The 12,778-nt window shown below is 43.9% G+C and overlaps 1 protein-coding gene across 2 annotated transcripts in view; it reads left to right on the forward strand.

Moving 5' to 3' along the window:
• The first annotated feature begins 2,683 nt into the window (after positions 1-2,683).
• Positions 2,684-12,778, forward strand: part of PHACTR2 (phosphatase and actin regulator 2) — a 143,215-nt gene continuing 133,120 nt past the window's right edge. For both annotated transcript variants that reach the window (XM_075498883.1, XM_075498885.1), the window contains exon 1: positions 2,684-2,845. In XM_075498883.1, coding sequence (XP_075354998.1) covers positions 2,701-2,845 — 145 coding nt within the window. In that variant the 5' untranslated portion in view covers positions 2,684-2,700. The remainder of the gene's footprint in view (positions 2,846-12,778) is intronic.

Consider the following 12,778-nt stretch of genomic DNA (forward strand, 5'->3'; position numbering starts at 1 on the left):
TAAAAGATGCATCTTCCAGCATCTTTGTAGCCCATGCTGGCGCTTCTCCCATCTTTCCCAAAGCCCAAATTGTGTATTTTTGCATCAGACCCCAGCAGCCATAGGACGGCCTTTGTGAAATAATTTGGTTTAATCAGTGAATACTAACTTTTCAAAATCATCACCATGAATGGAAATTTCTTAGCCAATGTCACCAAAACAGTTAAAAATGAATGAGCAGACAACTGAATTAATCTCTCTCCACCTGGGAAGGATGCATACTTTACTGCTGTTCTATGGAAACAGAACTTCAGTTCCCAGAACCATTAACCACGGCTGTTATATTTCATCCAAGAGTATCTAAAGGGCTGTGAAAACAGGAATTACATAATTTTTTAGTATTTTCATTTATGTACATACCTTGAAGAGTGTCTTAAGTTACAGGCTGATAAAAAACATCATGACTTCCATGGTATCATTTTCTGACTGACTGTTCACATTACTGTGATTTACAAAAGCACTTTGATATCACAATAGGAGCCTCTTCATATTTCTTTTACATTCAGTGTTGACCTACTTTATGTCTTCTCTTACCTTCACCCCTTTATATGTCACTTTGCTTCTCAAAAGGAATCCTTAAATGCCTCTGACCTCTTGCTATGGTACCTTTTCTAGTTTATCTTTGGATTTCTTCATGTTCTCCTTTTCTTTTTGATCATACCAAAGGATTGCAAACACTGAGCAGCTCCTTAATGTGGGATTTTGAAGCAGACTCTCTGAAGCTTATTCTGTACAGCACACCAAAGTTACAACTGCTCTGTGGCTCAAAATGCTTTGAAGGAAAAATGATTTAAAAAAAACTCAGGGGTCTGACCCAAAGCCCACTGACATCAGTGACCTGCCATTGACTTTGGTGAGATTTGGAGCAGGAACTGTGTATTTCAATAATGAACTTGATCACATCCTTTAAATTAAAAAAAAAAAAAAAAAAGAAAAAGAAAAAGAAAAAAATATAAACCAGTTCAGTAAATAGCAGCCATGAGTACACTTCTGATTAAGGCATAAACAGGTTCAGAAAATGTCACCAGCCCACACAGGCACAGCTACTGAATCTCCAGTGAGGGAAAAGGTCCTCAGTGCACAGTCACATCTGTAATGATGCAAGCTGCAAAGGATATATAAAATAATAAAAATAGTACACTGTAAGATTTTGTGAATAACGCAAGACGGGTGTCTGCGACTGCAGGAAGCTCTCTAAACCGGGGTGCAGCGTGCCTGCCTGCACGGCGCTGGAGCCAGCGGGCCCCCGCAGGAAAGCCTGCAAGCGTGGAGCTCGCTGCTGTGCCCTACGAGGAGAAGCCCCGGCCTCTCGCTCTCGCAGCACAGTCCCGCTGGGAAAGCTCTCCGCAGCTAGGGAAGGAGCAGGCTGGTCTGTCAGCGAGAGGGAAGAAGGAGAGGAAATAATGAATGCAATTCCCTGGGAGATACTGAGCAGAAAAGACCTTTTGACCTGTCTAATGGCTGACGTACGAGACTCATGTACTGGATCGATTGCTTGGACAAAGGCGAAGGGTGCCTGAGCCGTATGTCTGCTGGGAAGACCGCAAACCCAGTGCGCCTGGGGAGCTGCGTGGGCTTGGCGTTGAGAGGAGGGCACTTGGTTGCTTGGTGGGAGGCAGAGGCCAGCAAGTGAATTTCACATGGACATGTTTCAGACTCAGTAGGGTTTGATTCAGACCCGGGGAGTGGTAGTTGCTGAAATGTTTTCATACAGCCTGAATGGGACTTTCATATTTGATAGCTAGATAATGTGGCACTGGATGCATTAAAAATACAGGGTGAAGTCCTGTCTATCTTTGCCGTTGTGCCGGTGGCTTCAGGGCAGAAAGGATTTTATCCAAGGCAGGCTATAAAATGATTTGCCTGCAAAAACCAGTGAAAATGTTAAACACCCTTTTAAAGACAAATCGTGTCATAAAAGTGTATCTGTAAAACAAACACCAGAACATGAAACCACGGGGTTTGCTTTTGCTTTTGCCGAAGTCGCTGCGAGTCCCGCTTCTGATTTGAAAGGCAAGAGTACTTTCCTCCCAAAACGTTGAGTCACACGGTCGTAAAAGTGGTGGTGAAAAGCCTCTTGCCTGCAACCCAAACCTTAGGAAAGACGAAGGGGGGGTGGGGGGGAGGGTAGGAGATTTGACTCATCGCCCTCCCCGCTCGGCTTGCAGGGGTGCGATGCCTTCTGCAACCTCCCGGTTTTGCGGGGGACGGCCGGCGGAGGAGGGAGAGCACCCTGTTACACAAAACAGAAGTGGTGGTGTCGGTTGCTCGGCTCTTTTTTTAACTGATTCTTCTTTTTTTTTTTTTTTCCCCCGAGAGTTGGAAATGAAGGGAGCGGGGAGCACGAAGACACCCCGGGGGGGTGCAGACGCACGGAGGGAGGGGACGCGGGGGGGACCCCCGCGTCCCCTCCCTCCGTGCGTCTGCACCCCCCCCCCCCTTCTTTGCTTTGCCTCTATGCAAACACAAAATTGAGGCTCCGACAGACCCAAAACCCCCGTCGCCGTCCCGGCGGGGCGGCCCCGCTCCGACGGGGCGGTCTGAGGCGAGGGGCGGCTCTTCCTCTGCAAACTTTCCCTTTCCCCTCCCTCGCCGCCTCTTTCCCTCCTCTCCTCTCCTCTCCTCTCTCTCCTCCCTGCCCCTCTCGGCTCCCCGACGGCGATGGCTGAGAGGCCGGGGAGCACCGGGGGAGCACCGCCACCCTCCTGGTCCTTGCCCGGTCCCCGCGGCCGCTCCCAAAGCGACATCTCCTCCTTCTCCTCCTCCCGGAGAACCTGCCTGCTCCGGTCCAACGTGGGTGGCTCAGGTAAGGGGGAGGGAGGGGAGGGTCCTTGTGTCCGAGCCCCCCCCCCAGCCGAGCTGAACTGGGAAATTTGGGAAAAGGCATCCTCCTCCACACCCTGCCCTGCCCTCCCAGACCTGGGGCTGTCTTCTCTCGGTGGCCAAAGTGTGGGTCCCTGGTTTACGTGGTGCTTGATTTACTCCTCGAGATGATGTTCGTCAAGTTCCTGGATTTCATAGCCGTGTTCTCAGGATTAAACGAAGTCGTGGGTACCCACCCGTTCGTTGAAGCATCTCTGACTGCAAGGGCAGAAAAGCCCCAGGAAGGCTTCAGGGTGTATTGCGGGGACATCAAAACTCCTCGTCCTGCCGCTTCACACATTATGCTTCAATTGCGTGTTAGGATTTTACTTCATGCACTTATATCGCCTTTGGGTTTTACATTAACAGGTGAGGCAAAAAAATGTGTGAGTGGGTATCCCACCGTCCTCCCTCAGGAGGTAACCACTGCAAGTACAGAGGGGATGATTCGGGGATGATCCTGGCCCTTTGGGACAGAGGAGGCTTCCTGCAGCATTCGGAGTAACTTTGCTGTGTAAAATGAGAGGAAGTGAGGGTCCTAGTTTACAGTGCAGATATTTGAAAGTGGCCAAAATAAGTAAATGCATACTCGGTTGGGCTATTCTTTACTCAGGCTGTTTCCTGAGGTCGGCTATTAAGGAAAATGAAGTTCTGGTCTCCATACTGCTGCCCACATTTTGAAAACGTGTACTCGCCTGGTTGCAAATCAGCCCTGCTCTATTCACTAAAACAAGACCGTAGGCACGTATGTCCCTGGCGATGCAGGTATTTTGGGTGCACACGTACCCTCTACTGCACAGAGGTACCCGTGAACCACAACACCATCAGGGAAGCTCCAGAGTGCACTGAGGGACCTTCTCTGCTGCAGCACAAGTAGGACAAGTAGGGGTTGGGTCTGCAATGGACCACAATGTCCTCTTATGTTTGCTCCTCAGGGAGTGTTAAGATGAAGCAGACCATTTGCCTGGGGAAGCTCAAAGCCTGGGGAAGCTCATCAGGCTATGCCTGCCTGATGAGGAGAGAGGGAGTGAAAACTTGCTTAGTCACATAGGAGCAAGTAGATTCAGCTTGTGGGGCCAGAGGCTGCAAGCAAAAACAACCCTACATGCCATTTTCTGCATCATTTTCTGCTCTACCTTTTTCTGTGTCTACTTAAAAGTTACATTGATGGACATTTGGGACAGGGAGGAAGGAGGAGGTTGCAGTGTTTTGTCCAAATCAGAAAGGCCTGCTGTTAGGTGTAAGGTGTATTTCAGCACCGTCTGGAAGAGTGCTGCGTGAACAACACCCTAGGGCTTGATGTGTTCACAAGATCCCTTAACCTGGATGCAGGGGGATCACCACAGAGGCTAACAAGATTGGGCTATGTCAATGTTAGACTATGTTGGTTGTTGGCTTAACTACAAAGACTGCTAACAACGAGCTGAGTTCATTACAAGAGACTGGCAAATCCAGTGGAGGTAAAATGATGGTGTTTTCGAAGATGCGTTGTTATTTGGAGTTTCTTACATACAAAATTTAGGCCTCCCTGTTGCCCTACTTGATTTTTTTCTTTTAATTTTGAGGATGTGCTTCCTGCCAGCAAGTGACAAGAGGACAAGAATTGCTTTCTCTGTTGGTTTTTTTTTTTTTTTGACATCTCTTCTTTCATTCTGTATTTTCTCCATTGCTGCTTCCTGTATTTTTTCCGGCTGCTCATTGGGCACAACAGAAATATTTACATGCTGCCACACAACTGTTGATTCCCTCTTTAAAAAGGAAAGTATGCATTAAAGATGCAAAGCTGTTTAATTTTTAATGTGGTGGCTAGAAAATTGTTTTTATACTGAGATGCCATTAAAATAACCTGCTTTTTCATTCCCCCACTGACCTAGAGAACAACCATAATGGGGACAGAAATGTGAAGCACTTAGAGAAACAATATGAGCCTTATTATTATTATTGCTTCTACCTCTTTCTCTAGCTGTACTATTTGATTAATTTAAAGTAGGTCACTCATTTACATCAGATGTTACCTGTGCTTCAGCTGCTCCATTTAGAAAAGAACAATTTGCATTTTAAATAACCTGCAAAAAGTTTGCTTACTGCCTGTTCTTGGAGTGATTCACTTGCAACTGTTGAAGTCACAAGTTGCAGTTTCAGTTGCAGATTTGTCTTCATTTTCTAGATCCCGATGCCAGTTGTGCTGAAAAGATGATATTGTCTCCTCGCACTCCATCAGTGATGGGGTGGTAACCCTGTAGACAGGTCGCACTATCATTTATTTTACCACCTCCTGTTCTACCATTCTCAATGCAGGATCTGTTAAGAGGCAATATTTGTAGAGAGCCTTCTAGCTTAGCCTTTCTAAAAGCAGCTTTGGCAGTGGCTCATAAAATGCATCTGCTTGTTATTCTAGATCAGTACTGGATGTATCTCGGTAGTACAGTGAGGCTGGTCGCGTGGTCCCCAGGTTTATGCTGCCTGTGCTTTCTTACCCCCACTCCTTCCTCTGCTATTATCATACACTGAAAGTAGCAACTTCCTGGTATCACTTTACAGCGTCTCTTCATCAGCTGCGGTCCAGCTTGCGAGGACAGTTTATTTTCAGTTTTTTTCTTCTCCTGAAAGCTGGCTTTTTCTTTTAGGGTTAGTGGTAGAAGATTACTTAATTTCCCTCTCTGGGCTGTCACCTCACCCGTCGTTGTATCAAGCCTTTATCTTCCAACTCTTTCTTTACTTCTGGTAAACCCTGGGAGGAATGAGGTGATCCTCATCATGAGTAAGGGTGGCACGGTCGAGGCTTTTGATTTAGACTCTGAAAAAGTGCAGCGACAGTGAAGCTCAGAGCCTCTGTGGCAGGCATAGCCTGTGCATCACTTCACCATTGTGGTATGTCCCACCTGACAGCTGGCTAGTTTGCCAGAGCATCTCTAGGAGACTGGTGAAGAAAAAAATATTCTCATAAAATTTCAGAGCGGCAACAGAGCCACTCCAAGAATGCTGCTTCAATTACATACCTTTAAGCAGCCTTCCACGTTTAGTGACTAGATTTAAACCCACCTTAAAGGTGGATCAAGTTAGCCAAGTTTCTTGATTTGCTCAGCATAGATGGGGACCAAACTGCATTTGAAATAAAGACCCTGTTCAAATGCTTTCCCAGAGCTTCTCCAAAATCTAAATGTGGTGGCCATGGGGCTGAGGGCAGCTCTTGGCGTGAGCGGTGAGCCCCGGGGTGCAGGGTCGGGGGGACGCTGCTGCCTCACAGCAGCCACCTTTGTGCTCCGGTTGTGACGCGGCACCGGCGGTTCTGTTTGTGACAGCCCTCAGGCGCCAACCTCAGCTACTGCAGTGCCTGTTCTTTATCTGCATGTCCACATAGACAGTTTTCAGTTTGCTCTCTTTTTAATGTTGTGGTTTCTGCTATACAGCCTTGCATTTTGTTCCAAAGGTGGTGAGGTTTGTGGTGAGGTACATCTTGGTGAAAAGGGAACTTTACTGCTCAGACCAGAAGTCAAAAAAGCACCCATTTCTCCACTCCGGGATTGACAGTGTCATATTGTTGCAGTTCCTCTTGAGGTCTTGCACTTTAGCAAGAAGTAGAAGTTTCAGATAATTTGTTCCACTGCTAAGAAGCACACCTTTCAGGTAGAGAGGTGAGCTCCTCATGCATGTTTCCATTCCTTTCATGCTTTTTCCTGTGCCTTTCTGATGACAGACGGAAAAAAACCTACCAGAGAATTCAGACAGTAATTCATCAACACCTCAGGCTATACCCCAAATGCTGGGTTGCAGCAGACAGTGAAAGGCTGAGCACAAATGACAGTCCTGCCTCAAAACTTGTACATCCCAGGGGATTATTCTGGGAATTTTTGGATAGCAAAGTGGTCCTTGGCAGATTAATTTATTCACCATGATAATGAGTAACAGCTACGATTCCTTCTGCTGCTGACTCCAGAATAGGGTGAGTGAAAGGATGGCTTAAGCAGACCCACTTCAGTGAAGAATCAGGGAAGATTTCATGTAGTGATCGGAGTGGCTGATGTTGGATGGGAAGAAAATTGACAATTTTTTGAATTATTGGAGCTTTTCATGATAGAGTGAGATTAGAGATCCAATTTGCAAACTTAACAAATGTCGGATTCTCTTCTTAAAGGACAAACTTTCTGGCTTATGCAAAGGAAATAAAATGTTTTTGACAGCTGGAGGTATTTGAGGATCTAGAAAGAGTGAAACCCAAAAAACCTCTTATCTAGAGATTGACTTGACTATCTGGGGGCTTGGAACCTAGGAAAAAAAGATAAATTTTGGCTAGGTAGATAGGTAGCTGTTAAGGTTTGTCTGTATTTCCCTCTGCACTTGTATTTCCCAAAATGGCTACGGATTCCAGTTTCTTGGATCAAATTTCCATACAGACCAAGCAAGAGTTCTACCAAAGCCTATGGGAGTTGAGTTCAGTGTTTGTGAGGAAGACATCAGATGTGCTTTGGGAGGGCGGTTAGAAAGGTGGTGTTTTTCAGTCATCACATGGGGGTGAGGGGGGGGCAGCCTCACGGTGTGGAAGAATACTCATAACTAAAGCATCTGGTTTTGGTACGTTACATGAAAATACGGGAGTTACAGAAAAACATGATTCTCCATTGTATCAAGCAGGACTTGTTTGCAACATAAATCAAAGTACAAAACTTCGCAAGAAGCCCAAGGCAGATAATTTGGGGCAGAAAACTATAGTAAGGAGTTAAGACAAATCAGCATTGTTGGGGACTTAGAAATTAAACACAACATGACTGTGTAATTTCCAAAAAAATAATGCATGGTGTCCCTAAGTCCACATCAATATTTTTCCATCAGTTTGAAAATTTGAACTATCAGAAAGAGGCAGCAATCATAACCATATGAAATTTGGCATATGCTTATAGAATTGAAACATCTACATCTTCATAATCTGGAAACATGCTTAGATCGTCATCCCGTAATAGTTTCAGAAGTGTGCTGAGGAAAAATCCAGGAATCATATAACATTTCGTACTGCATACATTGATAAAGTTTAAGTCTGCCTGAAAACTGGTTTAGTTTATATGATTAGGTGGGCGTGCAGGGAAGAAGCGTGTGCCAGAATATCGCCAGCAATTTCCAGTATGAGTTTATACAATATTGCATATGAAATAAGAATCTGCCTGTTTTATCCTGGACTAAAAGACATCATTCCACATCAACTCTTGCAGGACAACTGGCATATGTTCTTGGTGTTAAACCTGATTAAGTGTGAAACAGGGAACACTGGGAACACAAGGAACACTATGATTTACAAATACAAACCATGTATACTATGTGTCATTTGAACATGACCCAGTTTCTGGGACAACAACTTTACAATCAAATATTGAGACTTGGGCTCAGGATTAAAAAAAAAAAGTATTTTCTAAATGTGGTAATGGTCTTCATGGTTGGCTAAGTAGAAATTGGACTGCAAACATTCACAGCGTATGATTTAATGCATATTTTGCAACAACTAATCAGTAGCTGACTGTGTGATCTGTTCAGCATTTTGCAACCGTGTGTGTTTTAGTTTCTCAAGGCCCTTTGGCATTTAGCACTTCCTGCTGATGTGTGGCTTCTAGCAAGTAACCATTTAATATCAGACCGCACGTCAAGTATGAAGCCTGAAGAAGTGATCTAAAGAGTAGCTAAAGAAGATTTTTTATTCCGTCTCTTGCTGAATGTAAACAATTTGTTCCAAAAAAAGCGTTTGTTTTGGTTTTAAAACCTAAACATTTCATCAGTCAAATCCATCATTAGCATAAAGCATTTATCTTTCCTCCCCACGTCCCCCACCTCCTGCTCTTTTTGCCGTTATTTCCTGAAAAAGCAGGCACTATTTAAGGTCAAAAGGCTGGGGATAGTCGGCAGGTTTTTTTAAAGATTGGTGAAGAATTTACATTTTTATTTATTTTTGCTTTTTGAAGTCAGGATCTTTTCAGTGCCAGAAATTCTGTAGGATTTCAGTTTTCAATAACACCAGTATTAGTCTTGCTTCTGAATTTTTAGTGCTTGCTTTAGCATAAGACAAAGATATCTTCAGTGGTAATCTTTTCTTCTTTTTTTCTTTTTTTCCCCTAGCATTTTACCTAGCATGTCGCTATTATCTAACAGATGCAGAAGTTAGTTTTTCTGAGGTACAAACCAAGTGGCACAAAAGGAAAAATATCTAGAAGAAAATAGAAAATCCTGGCTTCAGTGTTCCAAGTTCAATCACTTTTCACTTTGAAATTGTCGGTCTTAAAACCCACCACAACAAGGGATGCTCTTGCTTTTCATTTATGTGGAAAGTGCTGTGATCTTCCTGAAATACAAGCGGAGTCTGTAGGCAGTCAACACTTCCCTCGGTGGGGACCTGAGAAAACTTGTTCCCCATCACGTAGTTTTGATGCAGAATTGGACTTTTAATATGTTGTGTTGTATACATTCTACGAGTGCCTTTAGTATTGTTAGGATTTTTGAATTTAGAAAGGCTGAAGCAGTGAAATATTAATAAAATATATCAGTGTCAAGTACCTAGTATAATGGGCTCAGAAGCGTTGGCACTGCTTTAATATAGCCTGAAGCCTCAAAGCCGCTACGCTTTGCAAGTCTGCCGTGCTCTCAGGTAGAGGACTTTATATGAAGTGGACTTTATACTGCCTTATTTTTCAGAAAAAGCAGCTTAAACCACTGCATGCTTTGGTGGTAAGACATTTCTTACCCTCTCTCTTCTCTCTCATGTTTCTTATATATTTCTGGCACACTCTGGATTGCCCTTCCCCTTTCTCATCTTGTTGTTAAAACCTCTTGGCCACATTCAGAGAAATACAGGGCTGAACAGCGGGGGCATGGGAAGGAAATGTGGAAGAGGAAGCGTTCTACTGGAGGTGGTGACATGGCGACTCCGCATGCTAAAATACTGTGGGTAAATGACTTCTCTTTGAAATAATGATCGTGGTTTTTACCAAATGTCTTATTTTTCAGAAAATGTAGCATTTAATGGTTATTTTTAATTAAACATGTACTTTACAGCTTGCCCTACATTTTTTAACGTTTGCACAATTTAAAGTATCAAGAAGAAAAACTTGTTTGGGGAGAGTGGACTCGTATTGAAAGCAGTTAGTTACTTTTTCTTCCCCTGCAACTTCAGACATGACTTCAGTCTCGCACACAAATCGTGTTGGCTCCCACTTGGGGAATTTGGCCAGTTGCACAGTACCACACGCTATTTCTGTTAGCTGGATGCATCAGTCGGTAGCTCAGTTTTGGCACCTTTACCCAAGTCGTTCCTATCCAAACTATACTGGAAATAAAAGGCACTCAGCTCTTTCTTCCTTTCACCTCCTCCCCACTCTTTCACTCCCCTCTCCCCTACTAGCTTCTTTTCCATCTTCTCCACAGCTTCCAATAAATCTCATTTATATTGTGTCGATAGCCTACATCCCACTTTTGATGATGCTCTGTCCAGGTCTGGCTGTGTATGTGCGTGTGAGGTTCTGTCCTGCCCACTCCAGTCTGATGCACTCCAGTGCTTCGCAGATGTTGGAGGCTCTTTGACCCCAGAGAATGAGATGTGAATGGACTAGGAGCCTGCAAACATTAAGTTTATTTTCTGTCACAGGGAGATAAAGCTCAGAATTTGTACAGGCAGAGCAGAGATTCATTCGGTTTTAGGAATTCATTGGGAAAGGAAAAAAAGATCTCCTAAAAATTGAAAAAAAAAGGGTTGCTGAATGTTAGGAATGGAGGAGAAGTGCTTCAGAGCCTTTTTAAGATAAAGCTTGGCACAGTGGTGAGGCTCAGGAAAAGGCTGAAGTCTAGCACGATCCCTACATTATTTAAAGTTGTTAAGTTAGCTGAAGTTTCTTTGAATCCAAATGTAGCCTGATGAAATAAGAGTTTTGTGAAAATCCGCATTTTTGTAGAAACAATCCCGATTTCAGGCACATTTCTGCCTTTTCAGGAGAAATATCTGACAAAATTTGAAAATGGTAAATTGTGACTTCAAAAAATTAGTCTAAGGTTTTTAGAATTTTTCATCATATGACAATTTGATATAGGAGGTTTTTTTCTTCTAGTTTGGGGAGCAGGAATAGGAATGAAGGCAGCAGAGAAGTGTCGGAATTTCCCTGGCACAGAAATGTGATTATTCTAAGGGACCCCATCCACCTATACAAGGCAAGTATAACCATTGCCACTTTACTTTGTCATGGCTAAATCATTGGATATCAAATTCTTTAAAGGTTCAAATGCCTTCTTGAAAGAATAAGGATGTATAAGGAAGTATTTCGTGGAAGCAGGCCCTAAAGAGGATGTTGAGTAAAGCTCCCCCTCCAGAGCACGTGTGTTTACTTTTTCCGTTTTTGGGGGAGAATCACAGCTTTTAAGATATATCTGTGACTAATATACACAGTACTCAAGAAAATTACAGGCACCAAGTAGAATTAGTGTTGAGGTATTGTTTTGTATCAGCTACAAGCACAGTAAAGAAGGGGTTGGGGTGCATTTGCAGTTGAGCGTGTCCTAATTGCAGGGCTTTGTGTTGAAACACAGGCAGCTATATTTAAACTTTGTGAGTGAAAGGATAATTAGCAATCATCTACTTGCCACTTTTTTATTTATTTCCTCTGTTGCCCAGTGCCAGGGTTGGCAGTTAATGTTAGTGGTTTAAACCACTGATGAAACTATGAACCTTTTATCTGAAAAAAGATGAGTGTTACCAAAGCGCAGCATGAAAAGACAGCGTCTGCAAGACATAATTCTGATTTTTTTTTTCTGATTAAAAGCAGTTTTGGCAAGCTCAGAAGGGCTGGATTTGAAATAAGTCATTTTAGTTACACAGCCAGAGCAAGCGTAATCCATCGGGGACCAGTGGACATGCCAAGTCATGATATGAACTGCTCTAGCCCCAAGGATGAAGCATGGCATGCTGCTTTCATTACTTGGGCCATAGGCACCTCTGTCTGTGTTTCTCTGAGTAGGCTCTCGACTCTGTACCCTTAGGAGTGAGCCGAGAGGGAGAGTTACAGCTCCCCAGGGGCACTGCATCTTTCTTCCAGCTTTTTGACTTTTAAGCCCTGAACATTTAAAAAAAATAATGGTGTCTTCCTGTTATGCCTTGCTGCAAACAAAACTGAATGGCAATATTTCACACCGTGTTTATTTTAGTGAATAGCAAATCCAAAAAATATGCTGCCACCCAGCTATTTAAGTCTTCGGAAACACATCTGCTATGAGTTTTGCCTTATTCTTCGGAAGTTGAGATAAACAATGGCTTTTGATCTGCAAATAGCAAAAATCATTTTGGGGAAAGATTTCCAAAGGATTGATGCAGTAATTTCCAGAGCTTTCTCTTATTTATATAGACAACTTGGAATTTGCCCAATGCGATCTTCACAAGGTGAACCAGTGAATGCATATATATGATTTTGTAGGTGATTTTGGCTCACAGGCCAACAGCGCCCATTTCACTCTGTGGTACGGGTGTTTATCACTGGGCACATGATACGTGAGCGCGTTGTACTGCAGCTTGTGCATTTAGTGGTCTATCGGAAACAACATCTGAAAGCTATACCCTTCCAGTGCAGAATCTGCCAGACCTGGAGGGAAACACCAGAGCGAATGACTTTCTTTCAGCTATGGGGGTGAAAGGCTTTGGGGTGAGCCTGGGGCTTCGGCCATGCTGCCTGCCCTTTTTTGGCTCTGTGTCAAAGAGCTTTCCTGATCATCACCAGACCCTGGAAGAAAGTTCCTCCCTTTGCAGCTTCCATGAGGACAAATAAAGCCTTTCACTCGGTGCCTGCCACAGAGGCAGCACCAGCAGGCTGGCAGCTCTGCAGAGTTGCCCATCCTTGGGTGAGGCAAGGTGGCACGTTCT

The sequence above is a fragment of the Mycteria americana genome, chromosome 3, assembly GCF_035582795.1.
Source record: "Mycteria americana isolate JAX WOST 10 ecotype Jacksonville Zoo and Gardens chromosome 3, USCA_MyAme_1.0, whole genome shotgun sequence".
Classification (NCBI taxonomy): domain Eukaryota; kingdom Metazoa; phylum Chordata; class Aves; order Ciconiiformes; family Ciconiidae; genus Mycteria; species Mycteria americana.